Source organism: Carcharodon carcharias, chromosome 2 (genome assembly GCF_017639515.1).
Source record: "Carcharodon carcharias isolate sCarCar2 chromosome 2, sCarCar2.pri, whole genome shotgun sequence".
Lineage (NCBI taxonomy): Eukaryota > Metazoa > Chordata > Chondrichthyes > Lamniformes > Lamnidae > Carcharodon > Carcharodon carcharias.
Window position 1 is genome coordinate 213,265,683 of NC_054468.1, and position 25,312 is coordinate 213,290,994.

General features: G+C 43.9%; 1 protein-coding gene across 1 annotated transcript in view; it reads right to left on the reverse strand.

The window, feature by feature from the left end:
• ryr2a (ryanodine receptor 2a (cardiac)) overlaps positions 1–25,312 on the reverse strand; it is an 806,696-nt gene that overhangs the window by 233,310 nt on the left and 548,074 nt on the right. Inside the window, exons 33-36 of the mRNA XM_041213076.1 lie at positions 23,159–23,318; positions 19,371–19,457; positions 7,425–7,651; positions 5,953–6,754 (exon numbers count right to left, since the gene is read on the reverse strand). Coding sequence (XP_041069010.1) covers positions 5,953–6,754; positions 7,425–7,651; positions 19,371–19,457; positions 23,159–23,318 — 1,276 coding nt within the window. The remainder of the gene's footprint in view (positions 1–5,952; positions 6,755–7,424; positions 7,652–19,370; positions 19,458–23,158; positions 23,319–25,312) is intronic.

Genomic DNA, 25,312 nt, shown 5'->3' on the forward strand with positions numbered 1-25,312 from the left:
GGTGACTTCAGGAGTTCCGCCCGACGTCATCCCGCGTTATTTTACCTGTCGGCAAGCGGGCCCTGCCCTCCACTTGCTGAACTCAATATCCTGCCCATAAATTCAGAATTTCAGCTGCAATGTTTGGAAAACCCAAAGAAGGAAAATCAGTACAGACTCTCACACGAGAGAAATTTCAAAGGTCAATAAATATGTCTTCATTCTCAACATTAATAAGCACTACAAGAATGTAAGTACTACAAGAAAAAAATGGGGAAAAATAATAATTTTATTTTTTAACAAGGTTTATTAGATGATTAAAAGGCTTCACGCTAAAATGTCGATCCACTTTAACTTTGAAAGATCCTTTCTGGTCTGGGCCTCTTCATTAAGTATTTGCGAATTGATAGGAGAGCCCTTTACACCTGGAAACACAGTCTAAAATTTTTAAGTGTAATTAATTCAGAATTAGTGAGCAATTAACCTAAATTCACATTGGTTCCATTCTTGCCGTTTGAAGTATTGAACCCTTGGGAATAGCGTTGGTCGGTCTTCCACAATTTTCAGATTTGGGCGCTACAGTGTTCATTCTGGAAGTGGTGAGGCTTCTCGATATCCAATAGTGGTGAATACTGAACAAGTCACCATTACTGCCACCACAGAATTCAGCCCAACGATTAGATCAAATAAAGTACATCAGCTTTGGATAAATTGGTAACTATCCGAGTCAAAATGTCAGACCTACTCAGATGACGATCCATATTATTAAAAATGTTGTCAGGTCATGAGCATTTAACTGCCCATTTTGCAGCAAGGTCATTGATCCGTAACAGCATGACTAGGAACATTAATGTATTACCAATCAAGTGGTTGTCAGGGATCAATTCTGCAATCCCACTCAATAACCACCCAGCTTTCTGTCGGCCTCTTGGCCTCTCTCCAGTCCAGATACAGTGTTCCTTCCTACTCTCAAACAGCAGACCAGTGTGTCGTGGTTTCTCAGCACACTCCCTGCAGGGAGAGGGCCCCATTTCATAGCCTCCCCACTCTTGCCTACTGCCAGCCCTGCAGACACAGGCAATGATGCACACTCTCCTTGTGGATCATCGCTGCCCAATCCTGTTACTTGTCATTGTGGACATTATACTTTGGACATTTAAGTGAAAGCTATAGCTCAGTGTGTAGCCCACTCGCCTCTGAGTCAGAAGCTCGTGGATTGGAGTCCCACTCCAGAGACTTCAGCACAAAAATCTATTTTGACAACCCATTGCCGTGCTGAGGGAATATTGTACTCTCAGATGTGTTGCCTTTCAGATAAGGGGTTAAACCAAAGCTCTATTTCTCTTCTCAAATGGACAAGATCCCATGACACTATTTTGAAGAAAAACAAGGGTGTCCAGGCCAATATTCATCCCCAATGTACCCTGTAGAGTGACAGGTTGCATAGCTGAGCAACAATCTAGGCATTATCGCGTAAAAGTCATAACCTTGAAGATACAGCATATGCATAGCTGCACAAAAAAATGTAAAGTATCACACATTTAAATGAATAGGGCATGTGCAACAAAATAATTAGAGGGACATTGTTTATCCTTTAATTAATAACTAGGTTATCTGGTAGTTATCACATTGCTGTTTGTAGGAGTTTGAGTGCACAAATGGGCGACCGCATTTCCTACGTTACAATAGTGACTGCACTTCAAAAGTACTTCATGGGTTGCAAAATATTTTGAGACATTCTGAGGTCCTGAAAGACCCCACAGAAATGGCAAGACTTTCTTTTCATATTTCCCTCATCCCTGAGCCCTACATCTTAAATTTCCATCCTACCATGTGACAATTAATCTAGTGGGTAATGATTGGGTAAATGTGTTCTGGAAGAGAAAGAAATAACTGACATTTATGTAATGCTTTTTAGAGACTTTCATCAGGTTGCATAGGGAGGTCTTGTGCCTTAGTTGGTAGTGTCCCTGCTTCAAAGCAGAAGCTCTGGTTTCAAGTACCACTCCAGGGCTTGTTTGCCACAAGGAAGATCATTCATGACGAGGTTCAACAGGCTGATAATCAGCCTGCTAATCCTTCAAACATTTCCCCGCTATTCCAAAAGGGAAAAAAGTGTGTGAAGATATGAAACAATCAAAATCAGGTTATTATAAGTAATAGGAGGTAGATTTTTAATGAGCTGCGTGTGAAGGAAATGCGTAATATGAAGTTGTGCATCACTTGCTAATGTCTGCCTGTGCATTTCTGCTGAGAACTCTTGTTGCATGAAACTATAAAAATTTTCCCCAATCCAAAATCTTAATACTATAACCATACAAAAAGAACATGAATCAGGAGTCATTTTCTTGACTCAAATTGTTCTCCTTTGTATTGTCCAATACTAATGGCATTATGGCGTTTTGTCAATAAGGTGGCACTATGTTAGGATATAAAATTTTAGCCACGTGGTCTCTGCATGGTAACTCACTGCAAGATCCAGTCCTCTACATGAACATAAACTTAGAACCATTGCAAAAAGCAACATTTGATAGTTCAGGGAGATACCATTAGTGGATCTCTCATAAAAAGACAACTGAGCGATTTTACTGAAGTATTCACCATTAAACCTACATATTAAGCATTAAGTCACATCCTGCTTCAATAAATTATTTATATTTCAGTATTTACAAGGAACGTATACTATGCTTGCGTGACAGATATACAATACCAGTATCTTGCTAATATAACACATAATAGTGAGAATCATGTGGGTGAAGACACAAATCATAGCAGATAGAGCTGCTTGACTGGTGTCTAATTAGTGCAGTAATAATATTTTCAGTAAAAACAGGTAATTAGTTGATAATCACACGAGAAGTCAATGAAGGCTGTTTGCAAGTTTTACTTTTGATATAATTTTTTAAATTTGTTTTTGAGATGTGGGCATCACTGGCTGGGCCAGCATTTATTGCACATCCTTAATTGCCCTTGAGAAGGTGGAGCTGAGCTGCCTTCCTGAACTGCTGCAGTCCAGGTGTTGGTACACCCACAGAGAGGGAGTTCCAAGATTTTAACCCAGAAACAGTGAAGGAACGATGATATATTTCCAAGGAGTGACTTGGAGCAGAACTTGCAGGTAGTGTTGTTCCCATGCATCTGCTGTCCTTGTCCTCCTATAAAGCAAAGGTCACGGGTTTGGACAGCACTATTGAAGGAGCTCTGGTGAGTTCGAAAGTGTCATTTATATTTGTTTCCATACTTACAGAGATAAAGGTCTTATTTAATGGAATCATAGAATCTCAGCTTTGTATACACTGAGCTAAATACTTCAACTCATCAGAAAATAAAAATGGATTGAAAACCTTCAATTTCACAAGTTGTAGCGCAACATTTACAATTTGGCTTGTCGGGGGCATTCCTGATTTACATAATCTCCTTATTAGCTGCACATAAAATGTCCATGAGAATAAAGCTCTCAAATTTCTCCCTGATGTCCAAAGTAAAAGATTCAAACTGGTATAAAGTCAGAAGTGATGGCCTTAATTGACATCTCACAACAGCGCTGCTTGAAGTTTAGCCACAGAAGAGTGTGCAGGATCAGTGCCATTCCATTTTAAGTTCTAGTCATTTGGGTGGGTGGACAAAGGCCTGATGGTGCTTGAATTTATTTAAACTCCCTTTATTTTTCCAACTTTCTTCTCTCTCAATCCTGAAGACATTGCTTTGATGTGAGCCTGTCGGTGGCAGTAGGGATTTGATCAGGAGGTTGTGGAGGGGGTGGGGGGTGTGTGGAAGTGGGAGCATTGGGAGCAGGGAAAGTAGTCACATCCCCATTTAATGTCCATATGCAATCTTCCAATAGAGATTGCAGGATAACTATCAGGAGCAGGAATCCTGGTCTTTATCCCCCTTCCTAACCTGGTGACAAAGACGCCAATGGGATCATAGAAGGCCTGACCCACCCACCCACCCCCAGTTATGAACACCTTTCAGTCGGCTAATTCAGATGATAAGGGAATAAACCTTGGCACTGATTTAAATTTTAAAAGCCTTTCATAGCCTCAAAGATCAGGGAACCACAAGCAGTGCTCATTGTTACTTGAATTTCTGAAAATTTGAAACAAAGTTCCATCTTTAATTGTTTTATTTATTACGATATGAATTTTGGAGTGGATCTCATCAATTTCCCTCCCAATTTCTATTACCAGTCTGAAAGAACAATCTAAAGAGACATACAACAGGTTGCCAACTCGTATGACACTGTCACACAAAGTCAAAATCTAGCTCATTCTGTGTTATTGCAGACACTCAACTTGGAATGCTATAGTTCTTTACTACAACTGAAAAATCCTTTTGTCATCTAACTTTAGTGTTCCTGATACAACAAATTAGTAGCTTTGTTAATGTGTCCCTGTATCAATCTCCTCATTATCCCACCCTGGCAGCAGTGGACTCACTCTGGGTGGGAGAGTTTTCCCTGAAATGCATCCCATGAATGTGGGTTGAGTTTATGGCAACTGCGGAGAGTTCCTGATCTGACCCCACCCTGCTGGAAAATGGGAAATTTCCTGCTGGCCTTCTCAATATCACTGCTGCTTTGCAAAATTAAAACAATTACAAAGATGGATAGTTATTAGTGTGAGGTAGGTTTTGTGAATGAGTGCTCCGAAATGGAACTTCACCCACCAGGAGCAGGAAAGTCACAGACATTAAATTGTATGGAATTGTTCCTAGAATGTCCTCCTCAGAGCTACTTCAGTTGATTTTCTTTACGTACAGATGCTAGAAATGAGGGAGCCAGCTTGGGGAGTTGCAAACACACAGAGTGAGGAGACTTGAACTAGTGCCTGTCAGGATGCAATTATCAACCTAGGGTCTTTTTGTTTCAATTGCACATAACAAGTCAACTTGTTCATAGTTTAAAGCTCAGGTACAGGCGCACAGTGGTTATGTCACAAGTAATCCAGAGACCTGGACAAATGTTCTGGAGAAATGAGTTCAAATGCCTCCACAGCAACTGCGGAAGTTGAGCTCAGTTAATTAAATAAATCTGGAATATAAAGCTCGTATCAGTAATGATGATCATGGAACCACCTGATTATCATAAAAACCCATCTAATTCAATAATGTCCTTTAGGGAAGGAAATCTGTCCTTATAGCAATAGGGTTAACTCTTAAATGTCATCTGAAATGGCCTAACAAGTCACTCACCTGTCTTGAGGGCAATTCAGGATGGCTAATAAAGGATGGCCTTGTCAGCTGACATTCTGTGAATACTCTAGAACTGGTGTCCAGATATAGTTTTTAAAAATTACAACATGAAACAGGCCTTTCAGCCTAATCAGTCCATGCTAGCTTTTATCCACCATAGGAGCTGCATTCTTACGTGCCAGCATCCGCTTCTTTTTAACCACCTTGCCTATTCTTAGATGCTGACGTATACTTTGCTCAGTCATTAACACTGGCAGTGCATGCCACAATCTTCTGTGCAAGAATATTTCTCTTTTTAAACACAAATAAAATGGAACTGTTCTGTGCATTATCAGTTACAAATACTTTAACACATTTCTATTAAATTTCCCTGTCTGGCATTTTAATAAAGGCACCATCATGTTTAAAATAAATAGGAACATTGTTGAAATAACAGGCAAAGACAGGTTGAAATATTCATTACCAATACTGCGCAGAACAATTCAAACCCAGAGCTTTGTGAAAATCAACAGAAACTAAAGGAAAAGAAAATGATTATTATTTAATTATTTACATTTTCAAAGATTCTACTGCACAAAATTGGACACACAAAATGGCCAGGGAAGTCATGGCTGTCCCGGAAATCTAAAGTAACGTATAAAATATCAAATAGTTGAAATTAATTGGCATTGAGGTTTCCTACCATCTTTCTTCTAGAATAGTGGCTCCTACTTATTCAGATATCACCTATAATAGGTGTGAACACATCAACATTCGGTTAAGATTTTCTTTAAGCGCTACCTGAAGTTTAACTGGCTCGGGGAGTTTCATCTGCAGTAGACCTTCTTTGGGAACTTGGTCACTTCTGAATTCTTCATCGCCTCCTTCTGGTTTTTGATCAGTTTTACTTACATCCTTTTCGTTCATTATATTTTCCTCTGTTGTCTGAGTGTCTTCAGCAAATACACTTGCCTCGATCAGCTGCAAAATATGTTTTAAGTCTTCACTGCAGAAGATACCCATGATAAGGAGCGTGTAAAAGAGTTTGATAAGGGGGACGAAAAGAAACTCAGTGCTACCACCAACTGGGTCTCGGACATGGAGACTGCCTTCCTGCACAGCTTCTGTCAGCATTTCGATAGTTTTAGCCTTCAGGATGTCCAGTGGAAATTCTGGGCTATACTGGAAGGATTCCCCTGTCATGGTGACAAAACTGGCTGAGGAAAACTGCATTCTAGGCCTGAGGGAGGTGCTGAGGCCTACCCCAGGGACCGCATGATTTTGGTTGTCATCTGGGAACAAAGTAATGCTCTTGGTCTCATCTGTCATCGGAACTATGAATTCGTTGTTCATCATCAGCCTGGCAGTGGCATAGGTACTAAGGTAAGTGTCAATGAGTAGATCATAATAACCTGTTCGCAGTAAACCAGGTACATATTTGTTTTCTATTGCGTACAGCAATTGAGACTCATCCACATGGCTGCACAGGGCATGGGCCACTCGGTTATTGCCCAGAGCACAAACTGCGGAATACAAACGCAAGGTATGGTAGTGAAATTTCAGCAGGTCCTCATGCTCTGTGAGTTCCAAGATATCCAAAGCCCTACATATCATAAAGAATCAAAGGAAAGGTTAATGTTTACAGTAATTACGATACACATGCAAACCTCTTGTCTATTAAAAAAATGACAGTACTTCAGCCAGTTAAAGAAGGCCAGAATTTATCTAAAATAACAAGTCTTAGATTTGGCCTTTCCAGTAGGCCAGGCAGAGCAAAGCCACTCTCCAAATGTGTGAATCAACATTTAAAAAATGCTCCTGAGGACATTGTTAATCACTATACGAGAATTACAAATTACAATATGGTTTCAGGTCATTCAGTCCAATCAGCTCATGTTGGTGCTAATCCTCTCCACAAATTGTCATCCTAATCTTCTGTGCGCACCTTGTTCCCATATTTATTTGCTCCTTGTTCTTTCAAGTTCCAATCTAACCTATCCTTAATTGTTAATCAGCCTATAAAAGTAGATACCAGCATATAAGATTAGTGCTGATTTACCGAGCTCACTCCTTCTATACTTTCTCATTTAGATGCTCAGGATAGTTTCCCAGCTGGGTGTACCAAAACACAAATGGATCATTAAATGGATTGTGTGATTGAGGGAAGGAAAATATTTACGGTGGGCATGTGCTGCTGTGTTTGACCACAATGAGAGTTCATGGTTATTAACTGTTCACAGATTACTGCCTTAACAAGGTTTTTGAAGACTAACCTGTTCTCTTCAGGAATATGTAAAGACATGAATCTTAAAGGTTCTGTACATTGCACCTGCCATCCATGGCGGTCACTAACACGACTGACATCCACCTTTAAGAACTCATTGGGCACTCTGCTCCACAGCACAGGGGTAAGGTGCTGGACATGAAGTCGAGGAGGACACTGTGGTGTTGGATTCCTGCGCTCGCTTTTGAACAATCCAGCTGACAGGGGCATTACATTCTGGAAATAAATAAAACAGATGCAGTGGGATCTGGTTATAATGAAAACGATTACAATATCAACCCTTTCTTAACGATAGGGTACCAAAGTCCCAGTACAGTTATGTAGCCTATTAGATGTCAACTGACATCATGAAACTTCCACTGATGGCAGTGTTACCTGCTAAAGTGCAGTTATAAGAGTTGATCTTCAGCAAATATTGAAATACTGTGGGTAGAATTGTTTGAGAATCATAATGAAAAAGATTTTAAAATAATTGATCCCAGCCATCCAGGTCCCTTCCTCCATATTTTTCTCTACTATGCACAGACTTGATCTCTCTTTCTTTCTCTTTATAATCGGGCAAAAAGGCTAGCAGTTGATCACACAATGAAATGGAAAGCAGTGATGGGTGGCAGAAGAACAGCCATACAGGGTATAAAGTGCTGAGGTCCATAAACAGGAAAGCAAAAAATCATAACCCTTAGTCCTGATTTTTGGCTGCAACATTTAATAGATACAATTATCAACCACCTGGTAAGACTGATGGAAGTTAACATCTGAACATTATAATCCAACATTACCCACTAGATGGTGCTAAAATCAGCAAAAAAATGAGACTGCTTCCAGGTACTTTTATCATTCAGAATTTGAATCTGAAGCAATGACCAAATAAATCAGCACACTGCCTTAATGTATTATGCCCAAGAAGTTTAAACTGATCTCAGTTTCAAAATACAATGCCAGTTTTACACAAACGAAACACACTTCATCCTTTCAATGAAGCATGAAAAGCTTTGAAAAAGGATTATAAAATCATAAGATATTCTGATTATAAATGTCCACTTTGAAATAAACTAGAAGACCAAGTGCTGAACACAATGGAGATATTATGAAAATATATTCCTAAAGGACAAAAAAAACAGATTGTTAGGAACTCCAGAAAGCTGTAGTTTGGCTGAAGTAATCTGGCAGATTACTTCTATCTGACATGGTTAACCCTATGAGGGTAAGAATTCCTTTATAGAGGTTAAAGTGACAGAAGGAATTCTAATATAAGATCAAAATTTGTATTAACAATCTGAACATTTTTACTTTCACGCATTCCCTTATTTGTACTATTTATCAAGACTATTCCTAATTTGTCCCTCTCAGACACTATGTTAAAAGTAAGGGTCCATCCTAAAGTGTTATTGGCTGTTGATTAAAATTCTGAATGATAGAGATTCTTTGCTAAAACCAAAATGTTCAAAGTTCTCAGCTCTTTCCTGGATTTTCCTGTCAAACGTGGAATTATGGCACTTGCTGCTGACCTCGAAGAAAGCTATCCACAAAAATTTAGCAATCTCTTTTCCTCTTTCCTGACAGCAGTTTAAATCTGGTGCCAATTGACGTGTATCTCCAGACGTCGAGCAGCAGTGATGTCAGCAAGCAGGGTAAGCAGCCAATCACATTGAAGCATTCTCATAAACCGCCAACCAGGAGGTTAAAACATTCTTCACTTTTAACTTAAATTTTCAATTATCAAAATAAACCACCACGATTACGTTAAGAAAGACGCTAAAATATCATATAAATGAACTTTAAATAAATTATTTTATAAGCTTGTAGAATTCCTTATCATAATGAAGAAATTTGACATCCAACAAATATAAAAGTATCTTTCAGGATGAGTTCACCAGTAATTAAGAATTTAGTTTGCTGTTAAAAACCCAGTTACACTTCATTCAACAGGGTGGAGCTTTTTAAAGGGTTCTTACAGGGATACTAAGTGTATAAATGTGTAAGTTCTCACCAGCTCAATTAATGAGCTGGACAAGTTACTGAAGGAGCCCAGGCTAATGCTCTGGGGGCATGGGTTCAAATCCCACCATGGCAACTGGCGGAATTTAAATTCAATTAATTAATTCTGGAATACAAAGCTAGTCTCAATAATAGTGGCCATGAAACTATCAATTGTTGTAAAGACCTATCTAGTTCGCTAATGTCCTTTAGGACATTCCTTCCTTTAGGGAAGGAAATCTTGCATCCTTACCTGGCCTGGCCTACATGTGACTCCAGAACCACAACCAATGCTGTCTGAAATGCCCTCACAATCCATTCACTTCAAGGGCAATTAGGGATGTGGCAACAAATGCTGGCCTTGCCAGCGAAGCCCACACCCCATGAAAGAATTTTTAAAAAATTCATATTGACTGAAGACTGGGGCCAGCATACCCTCAACAGTGCATCATTCAGAGAATTACTGGGGGCAATTTCTGAGTGGTATTCTGCATGTGAAAGGTCTCCCTTCAGTTTCAGTGGAGTAATGATGGTCAATGCAGATAATTTCACCATCGCCACCACCTCAAAACCCGACTCTGAGTTCCTTACAAAGACAGGTAGCGCTTTAAGCAGTGTCAATGGAAGCAGAAAATTACAATGGGATATTAGTTGATGGGGCAAATGGGCAAAACTGGGAAATGGATTTCAACCTCGACAAGTTCGAGTTCATCCACTTTGGGCTGAAAGAGGACAAAACAGGGTACTTTCTGAATGGAGGAACGTTAAAAATTGTGAGGTTCAAAGAGACTTAGGAATTCATGTACATAGATCATAAAAATGTCATGGATAGGTACAGAAAATAATCAGAAGGGTTAATCGAATGGTGGTCTTCACCTTAGCGAGGATATGCTGGCCTGGAGGGAGTGCAGCGTAGATTTACCAGAATGATACCCAGACTCCAATGGTTAATTTCGAGGAGAGATTAAACGAACTTGGTTGTATTCCTGGAATTTAAAAGGCTAAGGCGATTTGATTAAAGTCTTTAAGATCTTAAGGGGAACTGATAGGGTAAGTAGAGAAGCTAATTGCACTGGTCAGAACTCTCAGGAGTTAAGAAATGCTTCTACACATAAAGGGTGCTGAAGGTTTGGAACGTTTTCTGAAAATGGCAGTTGATGTCAGGTCAATTCTTAGTTTAACATTTGAAACTGATATCTTATATTAACCAAAGGTAGAAAGGGAAATGGGATAAAGGCAGGCATATGGAGTTTGGTTGCAGATCAGCCATGTTCTCACTGAATGGCAGAACAGGCTCAAGGAGCTAAATGATCAGCTCCTATGTTCCCACGTACCTTAGATTTTATTGCCAAATGAAATTTCCTCCCTTTTTTACCAATTAATTGGTGCAGTAACTATATCATCATTCAGATTTCAGCCTTTTCCCTTTTTATCTGCTCAACCAATATTATGAACCAGTGAAACAGATAAGATCAAAAGAGGGGGGGTTCAACATAATAAAGTTAATGTATTTTAAGGTCTGGTTTTAATAAGGGACCTACCAACCACCAGAGGTTTCAACTATGTTGTTAGACCAGAGATCTGTTTATTATACTTGCAAATTTCCCATGGCGTTGTTTATGTAAGGCAAGTAATATGCTGCTTAATAATAATGGGAAGGGTATGGAATGTATAGTGCACCATATATTATTTTTCTAACGTGTATCTCTATTTCAAATCACCTATTTCTCTAAAGTAAATAGGAGATTGCAGAGTCAAGTAGTGATCAAATGCAAATGATTGGATGCATGTAAATTTCCAGCTACAAGGCCAGAATTTTCCCGTTGGCGTGTGGGGTTGGGCCCCACAAAATGACACGCGGTGATGTCAGGCGAGCATCCCAATGTCACGGCGCACCATCACGATTTTTGGGAAGGCGGGTGCACTATAAGTTCGGATGCGCGCCCACCATCAATTAATGGGCTAGTTAAGGCCCTTGAGGCAGCAATTGAATTCGATTCTTTGCAGCCCATGTGATCTTCAGGACGTCGCACAGGCGCAACAGGCAGGCAGGTAGGAGACATTTGTATAAACCTCATCCACAGGCGGCATGAGAGGGGTGAGCGGGGTCACGAATGTGATGTTTGAGGGATTTAAGTGTGAAAGTAACTTTTCCTTGTCTGAGTCAGCAGCTTTCAGGTAGCTTCCCTTAGCCTGGGAATGGGAGTTGTGCTCTCCATTGGAGGCATATCCTCTGAGGCGGAAGGGAGAGCCAGAAGGGGGAGGAGGCCAAGAGTCCACATTCAGCCTCCAAGGTAGCCTTTGGGAGGAGAGGCGCAGACACAAGGGGCGCAGGGTCAACAGGAAGTGCAAGGCGGAAAACGCCACTATCCTGCTACCAGGGTGTACAGATGGCGAAGCAGCTACCTCAAAATGTCTGAGGTCCAGTGCCGAAGGAGGCTCCGTCTTTCAAGGGAGACAGTCACCTCCATGTGTCAGATGATAGGCCCTGAGATCTCCGCAAACTGTGTGGGTGGGCACCCCATGCCAGTGGCTCTAAAGGTCACAGCTGCCCTCAACTTCTGTGCCTCCGGCTCTTTCCAGGGTGGATCTCTGCGGAGTCTCCCAATCAGTTGTCCACACTTTTGTTACGCAGGTGACAGATGCTCTATTCAAGCGTGCACTGACTTTCATCCACTACCGCTGGGACGATGCCAGCCAGACAGAGCGAACCAGAGGCTCTGCAGCAATTGCTGGCTTCTCCCACATCCAGGGTGCAATAGACTGTACACATGTGGCCATCAAGGCGCCAGCAGGTGAGCCCGGTGCCTTCTTCAACAAGAAAGGCTTCCACTCCATGAACGTGCAGATAGTGTGTGACCACAGGATGCTGATTCTACAAGTCTGTGCAAGGTACCCAGGCAGCTCCCACGATGCCTACATCCTCAGACACTCCCAGGTGCCAAGGCTTTTCAGTGCTGCAGCCTGGCTGGATGGATGGCTGCTGGGTGACAAGGGCTATCCCCTCAAAGGGTGGCTCATCACACCTCATCCAAGAACAGAGGCTGAGCAATGCCACAATAGGAGCCACACCTCCACAAGGGCTGTGGTGGAGAGAACCATCGGTCTTCTCAAGATGCGCTTCTGATGCCTGGACCGCTCAGGGGGCGCATTCCAGCACCACCACCACCCCCCCCCCCCCCCCCCCCCCACCCCCCCCCCGGCCCCCCCAGATCGTGTGTGGCTGATAATGTTTGCATGCTGTGCTCTCCACAATCTGGTGCTGGAAAGGAGCGACGCAGTGGATGAGGAAGATGTAGACGCTGTTGCTCCGGATGCACACGATGAGTCCAGCAGTGAGTCCGAGGATGAGCACACACAGGAGAACACTGAGGGGGTAGACACTGACCAGGGCATACTCCAGGGAGGCAGGGACACCCAGGAGGCTTTAATCCAAAGAACCTTCAGCTAGCCCACCACAGATGGACATTCAACACATGCCAGGACTGTAGGCTTCGCACTCAATATCTGAGTGCTAAATCAGCCTGGACAATAACATTAACTAAGGCCCTTGTTAATAAAGCTCAATGTCAAACAACTCAGTCATAACATCATGCCTTCCCGTCCACATGCAGAGTAAGGAATCACCCTGAGACATGGCAACATGTCAAAATTTATTGAGTAAACAAAAGTCAATTCATGAAGCAAAACAACAACGGTGTTGGACATCACACCAAGTCTTCGACTAAGTACTGTGAGCCAACATAAAAGCACCAGTGAGAAACCCGTGGTGTGCCTAAGGTACCTTAAATTTACGCTTACTGGTGCGACATCTAGGTGCTGTCCCTCGCTGGCAATGGCATCTGAGACAGCCTGCTCACTGTGCTGTCCTGTTGGCCTCGATGACCTTGGCGGACGTCCTCTGGCCTGTGGAGCATTTGGTGGCCCTACCTGGGAGGGAGTGGCCAACTCCACAGCTGGCATCTCCCCAGTTGCCGCAGCCTCATCGGATGCCACGGTGAATGGCAGAGGGGTGGAGGAGCTACCGCCCTCATCCGAAGCGCCCTGAGAGGAGCCTGCAGGGACAACAGGCAACTGCTGTGCCGACGTGAGGTCGCTTCGGACCTCTCTGCTGACCGTAGATGGATGGGCACCGAGCTGGGATACTTGGTGCCCATACCATCTCCCACACTGGCACTGATCAGCTGTGGCCAATGCCGCTCTGAGGGCGTGCAGGTCCAAGTGCAACCCCAGGGGGACCTGATTGTTCTCCTGGAGGACCCTCTCCACGAGAGTCGCCACTGTCTCCACAGAGGAATCATGGCACTCAGTCATGAGGCTCATTGCATCGGTAATGCTCCACGTGGACTCCTCCAGCATGGGCACCATGCCACGCATAACCTCATGTATCTCCGCCAGATCATGCCGCATACCCTGGTGCACTTCCAACGTTCGCTGCCTCATGGGTGACTCCAGAGGCACATCATCAGCCACCAACCAAGCAAGTACCTGGACCCCAGGAGTCCTCCGACTGCTGGCACCCTGGGTTTTCTCTGTCTCTGCCCGCACCTCAAGAGATTGTGAAGTGCCCTCACTGCCGTGCCCCGGGATACTAGGCGAAGATCTAATTGCTACCAAGGTGCTATTATCTGCATTGGTGCCTGCCTGGTTGAGACGGTGTGATGCTGGAGACTGCATTTGCTCAGGGACTTCAGGAGTGAGAGGTGGGCCCTCTGCCTCCTCCTCCCAGCCCTTCTCCGCTGATGCTGAAAGGAAGAAAAAGGACATCTGATTAGTTACAGTGCCTACAATGTCAACTTGCAAGCTGCTCCCCCCGATCATTATGTGCTCATCCTTCCATAATCAATGGTAAACCCATGTTGCTAACTTCAATCACAGAGCATTCAGCAGTGCCATAGCTTCTGTGACACACATGGTGACCTGACTGCTCGCCAAACATACCTCCCCGTGGCACCCCAGCCTCACCGCCTCTCAAGGACCATGGCCTGCAGCTCGAAAGCAGTAAGGATGGCCAACTGGGCCTGCCCTCCGCCAGTTCGTATTGGTTCCGACGCATTGTGCGCAGTCTTTTAATGAAAAAGGAGAGAGGAGCATTGATTAATCCAGCCTGCACCTGAATTCCCATCGCATCCCTGCCACCCCAGCCAAAGTGGGATGTTGCAGGACTCCAGTTCTTCGTCACCCTGCAGCTGCCACACACTCACCTAAACAAGCCAGGGCTGACCCACTCACCACCCTCCCCATTGGCCAAATGCTGCCTCCTTCACATGTGGCACCACAAGGTGTCACTTTGCTAAGCAAGGAGGCACAAGCACATGGAGCGCAAAGACCAGCAGATGGATTGGTGCCCCACCAACTGGAATCTCCCCTCCCAGCATGTTAGCACCCTGACTTTGACATGCTTCGCAGTTCCAGCACTCTGCCTAGGTGCAGACCCTTGACTTTCAACCCCATTCTATACTCTGGGTGTTAATGTCACAGATGCTGCGGATACAGAACACATCCTAGCTCAACTCTCTCAGGGTGAACTGGGCATGCGCAATCTCTGCTGACACACCCAGCGAGCGATCCATGCCATGAGGGATTCAATGACGTTACTGTAGTCAGAGTTGGTGGGGGTGCGGGTGGGTGGACGTTGGGGAGAAAGGGTGGCGGCTGCATTAAGCGACTTGAGACAACATGGTACCTACCCTTCCCAAGCACAGAAGATCATTGAACCTTTTGCTGCAGGGGAGCCATGTGTGCCGCACCACATCATGGGCACTAACACTCTCGGCCACCTCCTCCCACGCACGTTTGGTCAGGTGGGGAGGCCTCCACCTCCCGTCCCTCAGAAGGAGAACCTCCTGCCGCATTGCCACTTCCTCCAGGAGGGCAGCTAGGCACTCGTTAGAAAAACAAGGGGCACACTGCCCTGCTGGCCCACCCTCCGGCCTGGCCTGCCCCGATGGCCTACCCTCCGGCCTGGTCTGCCCTGCTGGCTCACCCTCCGGCCTGGCCTGCCCTGATGGCCTACCCTCCGGCCTGGCCTGCCCCGATGGCCTACCCTCCGGGCTTGCATAACCTCCATTGCCCCTCTGCAGAGCCCTTCACCCAGTCATTGCGAGCAGCCTTTGCAATGCTGCCAGGCCTTCCTTCATACACGCCGCCAGGACGCCACTGGACCCGGCGGCCTGAGCATGCCCGCCACTGCCCACCCACTCCTGCTATGCACGGGAGTCGTGAAGTACACTGGGTGGGCCTTAATTGGCCCACCCGCGCGTAAAATGGCAGCGCAGACCCGATCGCGGGCGGCGATTGGGCCCACACCCACCCATGCCCACTCCCGATATGGGGAAAATTCTCCTCGAAGTGAAAGAGGCCAGCGTGACTGCTTTTTTTTCTATTGTTATACACACTGGCTGCTGAGGGCAGCAAGGGGTATTTCTATAGAGGCGGCCCTTGCCATAGCAGAGCACCTGTGTGGGCCTTTGGGTGCCCAGTCAGGAGGACTTCCCTGCCACTGGTAAAATGCTAGCAACGGCCGGAAGAAGCCCTTAATAAGCCACTTAAGGTCCTCAATTAGCCTCTGGGCAAAAAGCCCATCCTCCATCATCCCCACCACTAAGAGAATTCCACGGGTTGGGAAGGCGATGGGCACTCCAACTCGCTCCCGAGGGCCCTATTAAATTATGCCCAGTAACTGCAAGAGTGACACAGTCATAAATGTACACACTAAAGGCCTTACCTTCTTGAACTGATAGCTCACACCTTCCCTTTTACTGCCAGGTTTCCCGAGCCCTAGGAAATCTGCACTGCAACTCATAAATTAAAACAGACTCCCAATTGCCAGATTTAAATATGATAATGAAGTGTACCACCACAGGACACTCACACAACATGGAAATCAGCACAGCGGAAATAGCAGCAGACCTGCTGCATGTCGTGTTTTTTTAGTTTTTAACCCTCTGCTACTCTTTTCCACCTATCATTGTGGAAATAACATTGAGGTCAACGTAATTGTTGATCTGCTCAGGTTATATCTATCCCTATAGCTTTCGATCTCACTCCAAATATACATCTATTCAGCTTGTTTTTGAAGGTAATAAGTGACATAGCACCCAGTGCTATTGCTGGAAGATCAATTATTTTAAAACAAGACTACAAGAACGTGAAGTAAAAATAGCTTTAGAGCAATGAAAAGCTCTCAGCACACAGTCACCTCACATATTGAATAATCTGAAATCGTTTACAAGATAATAATATAAGCAAAAAGCTTAGACAACAGCATAAAGATAAATAACTGTATTAAAATCACTCCAGAGCATTTAAATTCTGGTATCAATTACCATGCTAAGAAAAAACTCATGACCTCATTAAGGAAGTGGAAGACATTGTAAAATGGGAGGAGAGAGGACTGGAGACAGATTTCTACAGGCATGTGTTTTCAAGACTCCTCGGGGCTTAAGTGTTAACTGAATCTGGATGAATTGTCGAATGCAACCACATACTCTGTAACCAGGGAGACTGGGTTCAAACTCAGAAGAGGAAAGATATCCTGAAGATTTAACTACCTTACAGGGAGGATGGTGAATGTGTGGAACACTGCCTAGAACTGCTGTAGTAGCATCACGTCAACAAATTCAGGGAGTAGCCACACTGTCACCACTTTTCCCAGTAGAATGGGATGATTGGGTAACACCCCCATTAATCGTGCCTGGAGACCATATGCTGTAAGGGACTAGGATTAATGTTATGCACAGGATGCAACCTTTGCAATTTGCTGGTGCTTTTATCGGGAAAAGTTGCTTTGGTCAAGAGCTCTGCTTGCTGCGGACTCTTTGAATAAACTCTGTAAACATATTTTGTTTGAATAGCTGTTTGTTAAGCAAATACATTTTGTCTGTTGTACAATACACTGTTTGTTGAGTTCCCTCTCCTCCCAACACCCCTCCACCTCCAACTCATTGACTGACACTGTATTCCAATCACAATGAGAATTATATGACATTAATGAATCAGCTGCTGTGCAGTTTCCAAGGAAGGAAACTCAACTTCTGAGTTGAGTTATTATATACACTGCAGCCCAGATTTTCGTGATAAGGGCTCTGCAGCCATTTAGAAATGGCAAGTGGGACCTTATTCCAGGATTCCCACGCCCCTTCCTGGCACCCCCAATTTTCAATGGTGGGGGGAATAAGGGTGCAGGCAGAAAGCCCACACCCTGCACTCCTGACCTGGCTGGCTCCATTGCAGGAGTAGGCATCTCCTAGTCCACTGCAATTTTTTGGTAGAGTTGGGCCAGCTTCTCCATGATTCATGCTTCATGCATCTCAGGGGATTCTTGAGCCATAGTCTGAACTTGGCAACCTTTTGGAAGGTAAGTTAAAACAACCTTACCTATGCCCCAATATTAACTCTAGCACCCCCCTCCCATTCAATCCCATGGCCCCTTATAACCCCCATGCCAACTCATGCCCTTGGTGTATTCATTAGTTCTGTACATAGTGTACACTGGGTGAATGGCATGGAAGGGCCATTAACTGGCATGGGGCTACAAAGGGTCATTGGGAGTGGGTATGGGTCACGAATTGGCATGGGAGTATGGAGAGTGAGTGTGAAGGGATCTTGGGGTCTGTAGGGCGAGGGCTTAAAATGCAACCAAATAATGGAGACAAAGTCCCAGAGAGCCGAGGCAGCCCTTTAAACAGCCCACCCTGGAATTCAGCCGTCCCTGTGGCCGCCTGCGATCTGCTTTTGGTGGCGGCTGGCCCAACCCTTTGCCGCTCCCCGCAACCCCCCCCCCCCCCCACCCCCCCACCCGGAGTGAAGATCCCGTCATTCAGGGGCCTTTCTACTGAGACGAGTCTGGCGAACTGGGAAATTTCTCGGCTCAAACTACGCCTCAGTAACGAAAATGCGATCTGTGTTAGGTTCTTAGATGACCTCAGGCATAATGGAGGGATGAAGTGCCCAATATTCAGCAGCCCTACAGTCGTAAAGACTGTGGCCCAAAGCTTCCTGTGACAGGGCAACAACCAGCACCCACCATTAACTACAGCTGTCCTTGCTGATTAAATGTTGATAAGATTTGGGCTGTAAGGGGCTGGAATTGGGAGATGGAAGCACGATAATGCCCTTTACAGGGCACCTGGGATCTGTGAACAGAGCAAGAAACTGGGTTTCTTCTTTACTAATCAAATTTAAGCATTGTGAAATTAGTCATGCAAAGCCTGGCAAGGAAGTGTAATTAACAGTGATAAATTCAATATCATATCAAGTACACAGAGAGAAATAGAGATGGAAAGAAAAATTGGATTAAAAGAGGGGTTAAAAAAAGAAAGAAGAAAATGAAAGTAATGAAGTTTTTAAATCTCGAACAACAATCAAAATCTGAAATAATGAGATTCCAAATATTGTAATAGATAATTTTCGGTGAGAGAGGTAGTGACTACCAGGAACTAATACCCATCACATCATAGGACACTTAGAATGAAATGGACAAAACTTGCCTTTCTTTAGCAAGTTTCCTTTGCATCTTCCATGCAAGTGCAGGAACTAATGCCACTTGATGGATTTGAAAGGGGACCCAGATAAATTTCAGAGCAGAGCGATGCCTATCCAACAGATGCTTTTCAATTTACACTTTCAATCATGCATCTGTACTTGCCTGGAGTTGCTTTGGCATTTGCACATAAGTAACGGCAAGTGTTATTTGCCTCTCCATTATCTTGATAGCAAATTTTGAGTTGATAATTGGACCACATTGTCATGTGGCTAAAATTAAGCACAATATTATAAGACCTTAGTCAATTGCTGAAAACGTTAAGTAGATGGAACCCTTTCATGTGTACATCAGGATAAATTCACCAATTATGCACTTGCGGATCAGTTTTATAACCCTAACCCAATACTGCACCTCAAGGAAACCGCCCCATTGAAAGCATGGGATTTTAGATTCAACACAATCATGACTTACCTTAATCCTTCCTAGTTCAAATTGGAACACATTGGGGCTTGTGGCTTGTGCAAATACTGCTGCAAACAGTTTTGTGCTTGGTTCCACCTAAACACAGAATATAAATCACATGACTGCTGAGGAAAGTTTCTGTAAGTTTATGGTCAATCGCTAAGTTTTCTATAGAGACATTCTGAGTTCCTTAAGATAATTGAATCCTTAGATTTATAAGGTATGTTTATAACATACGCATCTCAGTATTTCACTGGACACAACCATAATTGTTCAAGCAAACTAATGTTGCACTTTCCAGCAATTATTTTTGTGACTTTTTTGTTAGATACCTACTTAGAATTATAAATTAGCAACAAGCCCACGATAATGAATCCAGATGATGAATAACTCAGAGTGCAGTCCACACCACCAACTCATCTGTAACTGGAATGTGTACTTCATTTTACATTTTTAAAAATTGCAATCCATGAACAATTTTGATACAGCCTACATTGCAAAGACCAAGGTGTGCTCACTGCAGCAAGTATACAGAATGAAGCTCACTGATGGCTTGCCTTCAAGGGTTGTTGTAGCCAGTTTAAAAAGCATTTTATAAAACATAAATTGCAATTGTTCAATCGCAGACATATTCTCAGTCAAGCATTCTTCTACAACAAAAATGCTTGTTGTGTTGTGAGAAAACTCTTCCTGCAATAATGCACTCTCCAGCTACACTAGGATGACACGTGCAGCTGGCTGTATTCTATAAATGTGTCAGATACACTCCCCACATGAAAATTTCAGCTCCTTAAAGTAAGAAAAAAAACGTTTTTAAATTAAAAACCTTTTCTTTCTGGAACCAGGCGCTGCGGTTGTGATGACCTGTTATGTGTCCATTTACCCAACACAACCCTGCCATGATGTGACTCAATGTATATCAATGCCTAGGATGGATATTAAGGATCCCATGTTTTAAGGTTCATTCACTAAAGAGACGTGGGTATCACTGGCAAGGCCAGCATATTCCGCCCAACCACAATTGCCCTTAAAAGGGTGGTGGTGAGTCGCCTTCTCTTCAGATGTTGTTCCTCTCACCTTTAAATCTGTCATCAAGGCCTTTTTCCTCAAAAAAACCTGACCCCATTGCCCTTGCAAACTACCATCCCATCTCTGACCTTCCTTTCCTCTCCAAACTCCTTGAACCTTTTGTCGCATCCCAAATCTGTGGCCATCGTTCACAGAAAGATGTTTGAAACCCTCCAATCAGGTTTCCACCCTTGCCACACTACTGTCAAAGTCACAAATTATATCCTATCTAAATGTGACAAAGGTAAACATATCCTTCCTTGTACTTCTTGACTTGTCAGCAGCCTGAGACATGGTTGTCCACACCATCCTCCTCCAGTGCCTCTCCAATGTTATTTAATTGGGTGGGACTACACTCACCTGGTTTCATCCTTAGCTATCTAATCGTAGCCAAAGAATCACTTACAATGGCTTCTCTTCCTGCTGAAACACCGTTGCCTCTTGGGTCCCCCCAGGATTTATCCTTGGCCCCCTCCTATTTCTCATTTACATGCTGTTTTTGGTGAGATCATCCGCAGCAACAGAGTTAGTTTTCACACATGTGCTGAGAAGACCCAGCTCTATTTCACCACCACTTCTCTCAACTCCTCCACTGTTGCTAAATTATCCAAGATCCAGTACTGGGATAAGCAGAAATTTCCCCAAATAAATATTGGGAAATCATTGTTTTTGTTACTGTTCCAAACTCTGTTCCCCAGCTACTGACTCCATCCCCCTCCCCAGCAACTGTCTTAGACAACAAACCAGTCTGTTTAAAGTTTTGGTGTCAAATTTGACATTGAGGTGAGCTTCTGATCACACATTCGGCCATAACTAAACTGCCTATTTCCCCCTCTGTAACATTGCCTGACTTCACCCCTGCCTGGGTTCATCAGCTGCTGAAACCCTCATTCTTGTCGTCGTTACCTCAAGACTTCGTAATTCCAAGGCACCTCTTTCTGGTCTCCCACATTCTACCCTCCATCAACTTTACATCCAAAACTCTGCTGCCCATGTCCTAATTTGCACCAATCCCATTCACCTATCACCCCTGTGCTCACTGACCTACAATGGCTCCCAGTCAAGCAACATCCTGATTTTAAAATTCTCATCCTTGTCTTCAAACCGCACCCCCCCACCCCATGGCCTTTCCCATCCATATCTCTGTAATCCCCTCCACACCTTCCAAGATATTTGTGCTCATCTAATTCTGGTCTCTAGAGTATTCCTGAATTTAATCGCTCCACGATTAGTGGCCGTGCCTTCAGTTGCCTTGGCTCCAAAATCTAGAATGCCTTCCCTACAAGTCTTTGCCTCTCTCCCTTGCTTTCCTCCTTTAAGATACTCCTCAAAACCTACCTCTTTGATAAGGCTTTTTATCATCTGACCTAATATCTCCTGATGTGACTCAGTGTAATATTTTATTTTATAATACTCCAGTGAAGCGTCTTGGGACAGATAAAGGCGCTATATAAATGTAAGTTGCTGTTGTTGATGCACGATGCCAGTGTAATCCGAGAGTGAGCATGGAGAGCAATGGGATTGTGTGCTACACTGTGAAGCGATGCATTGGGGGTTAGCTTCACTGCCACTTACATAGTAAATTGCCAATCTCCACTAGATCGTCTGGGATAGTTGTGGAGTGAAGACAAAGTGCTTCAACCCACATCACGGTGACTGTGGCATGCGGGTAATGTCACCGGACTTGTAATCTAGAAGCCCAAGCTAATGTTCTAGGGACATCGGTTCAAATCCCACCAGAACAGCTGGTGGAATTTAAATTCAATTAAAAAACCTGGAATCTAAAACCAGTCTCAGTAATGGTGCCAAGGGCTGGATTTTATGAGGCACTATGGTCCCTGCGCCCCACCCCAGGAAAAAGTCAATGGCAAGCACATCCAGGATCCTGAAGGCTGCCCCTATCTCAGGAGGAAGTGCTGCCTGAGAGAGCTGCTGGCCATCTGCTGGATGTACTCCACCAGGCCGGAGCAGTGGCCAAAAATAGGACTACAGGCAGTCCCAGCAAAGAGGGGCTCGGACTCAGAGTTAAGTCTAGGGTATCACCACCCGCTGGATTTTACAAGCCTCTCCATTTTTAAACCCACTTTCAAATCTAGTCCTATGACAACTACCATCAGCTGTTGTTAAAAACCTACTGGTTCACTAATGTCCTTTAGGGAAGATAATCTGCCAACATTACTCAGTCAGACCCAGAGCAATGTCTACCCTCTGAAATGGCCTAGCAAGTCACTCAATTCAACAGCAATTAGGGATAGGTGACAAGTGCTGGGCTTGACAGTGACGCCTACAGTCTGTGAAAAAAATAAAAGAAAAGCCTTCTCATATCTTCCAGTGTCCAGTCACAGCACTGGCAGAGGAGTCAGCTGACTGATTATCCACTTTACCATGGAATATCATGTAAAGGGGTTGAGTAAAATGACCAAATCAAGAAACATTCAATAGGTAGTTGAAGTCCAGAACTCTTTCCCCAAAAGATTGTGGGTGCTGAGACAACTAAAACTTTCAAGACTAAGGTCCATAGATTTTAGGTAAGTAAGTGCATCATATCAATGTTAAATGGAGGCAAGAATATTAAGGGAGGTGGAACTGAAGTGGGTAAATAGAGTTGTGGTACAGATTAGCCTTAACCTGATTGAATAGTGCAACAGGCTTGAGGGGCTGGCTGACCAAGCCCTGCGCCTAGTTACGAAAAAAAAGTCAAGCTATTCCTTCTTTTCAATTTGACATACCTGATAATATGTATTTAATTCCTTGCCATTGGCTGTGAATGTCAGTAAGCCACTGGCAGTATCCACCAGGCAGCCTATTTCCAGCCCATTGTTATTACGTCCTTGCCCAGGGCTCGTGCTTTCTCCTGCCCACACCATGTAGCAGTTGCTTCGTTTGACGCTGCATTGGAAAAACATTTACAGAAAAATTCATCAGTGCTACAATGTGTGTGTGGGCAGACGTAGCGATGCCGGGAATCAAAGAGCTTTAGCTCGACAGTTAATCACATTTTTCTGTCTCTGACATGAAAGCATTTCTTAGTTCTGCAGCTGCAGTTATGAGTTTCACTTGGCATAATTCCTTCTCCCATCTGTTGCTTCTTTCCTTGGCACTGCCGGGGTGGGGTTCCACAATTTCCCACTGCCCTCCGGTAAGTCACACAAGTGCTCATTCTATATTTATGCGTCTAAGCAACGGGTCTTGGCAGGCAATTTAACCATGTGAGCAATGCAGCCAAACTCCTGATATCTACCTGTGCACTTTCTAGTAGGCAATTTACATTAAACAGGAGTGAGAATGTAAGATGATTCATTTTTCTTTTGTTGACACTGGGGCAGCAAGATCAACCATTGTACTCCACTGCTGTTCAGATCATGACCCCCAGCATATTATACTTTGAATAGAACAATCTTAAAGGCTGTATAGCTCACAATAATTGAGCAGGCATGTATGTTAATTCAATAATTGTATGTCGAGGAAGAATGAGTCTGAAGCTAGCCTGTACCTTAAAACAGATTTTTTTTTCCAAGACAACAAAATAAATTCACAGACTTCCTCAATTCCTCTCAGGCACCCAGAGTGAACTGGTTTATACCCTCTTGCAATGATTCCCTCATCGTTCCCCAATTGGGGACAGCTTGCTTAATTACCAACTTCAAGCACGTATTCTGTTGCAGCACAGTTTCAACATTAACAATCCATCAGTGTCATTGGGGTGCCTACTTAATTTCTTTATGCTACATGTGACAAATTAATTCCAGTATTAATTGGAGCATTTTCACAACAACTTGTCTGATGCTTTGGTAAGGATCATTTGGCAGATTTGTTCAAACCTACAGAGTGACTTAATGGAGGTAATTTCCAATGATTACAAAACAAACAGCCATCAGTTGAAAATCAGGGAGGGGGCAACTTGACTACCCCATTGAAGCCAAGGCCCACCTGATGTAGTTTGCGCACTGGCCTAAGAGGGTAAGCACTCCACCCACATGTTCCAGCAGGAGGTTGGCTGTTTAAATATGCAAGTTGGGATTCTACATCAGTTTCCCAATAACAATTCTTACCCATTTGTAACTGTAGTAATTATGGTTTCATTTAGTGCGTAATGTACCTTTAAGAATAATACTTGTCAGGCAAGATCACGTGATCTGTAGTAATCAATAGGAGAGTAGCGTGAGCTACCTCAGGAGTCAGTGTAGAGATGGAGTTGGAGATGAAAGCGTATGTTGCTGCTGAATATATTGTAAATAAACTTAATGTTCATCCAAGAAGTGTCTGCAGGTCAACTCTATCACTAATAGCACAACTCAGCCACCCTACTACAGTTACAGATGTTGAACGGCCTAACCAGTGGTCCTTAAAAGGACTGCCGAAAGCTGCTTTCAAAGCAGCTGAAGAAATGTTTATGTTTTAGTTTTGTGGGCCTATTAAAAGCGCCACTGCTTTTCCACTTTTTCCACTGCTCACTCACATAATCACCTCCCAGACCTTAAGCTCTGGAACTCCTCTCTAAATGTTTTTCCCCTCACCAAGATGCTCCTTAAAATCTACCTCTTTGACCAAGCTTTTGGTCATCAGTCCTAATATCTCCTTGTGTGGCTCAGTGTCAAATTTTGCTTGATAATGTTAAATACCTTGGGAGGTTTTGTGACGTTGTGTGCTAAATCAAAACACATACAACATCTTTCCTCTGTCAATGAATTGTCATATCATCATCTATTCCAAGCCCCTTGCAATGATCGCTGTAATGTTTCTCGGTTGTGCGTGACCAGTACATTGCACTGCACAGCATTCAGGATGACTGCATAGCCAGCCAAGCATGCCTCTCAAAGGTTATGCGCAGTCTGTTTGTTGCACTGTGCAGTATATTCCGGATTGCTGCACTGCACACCCAT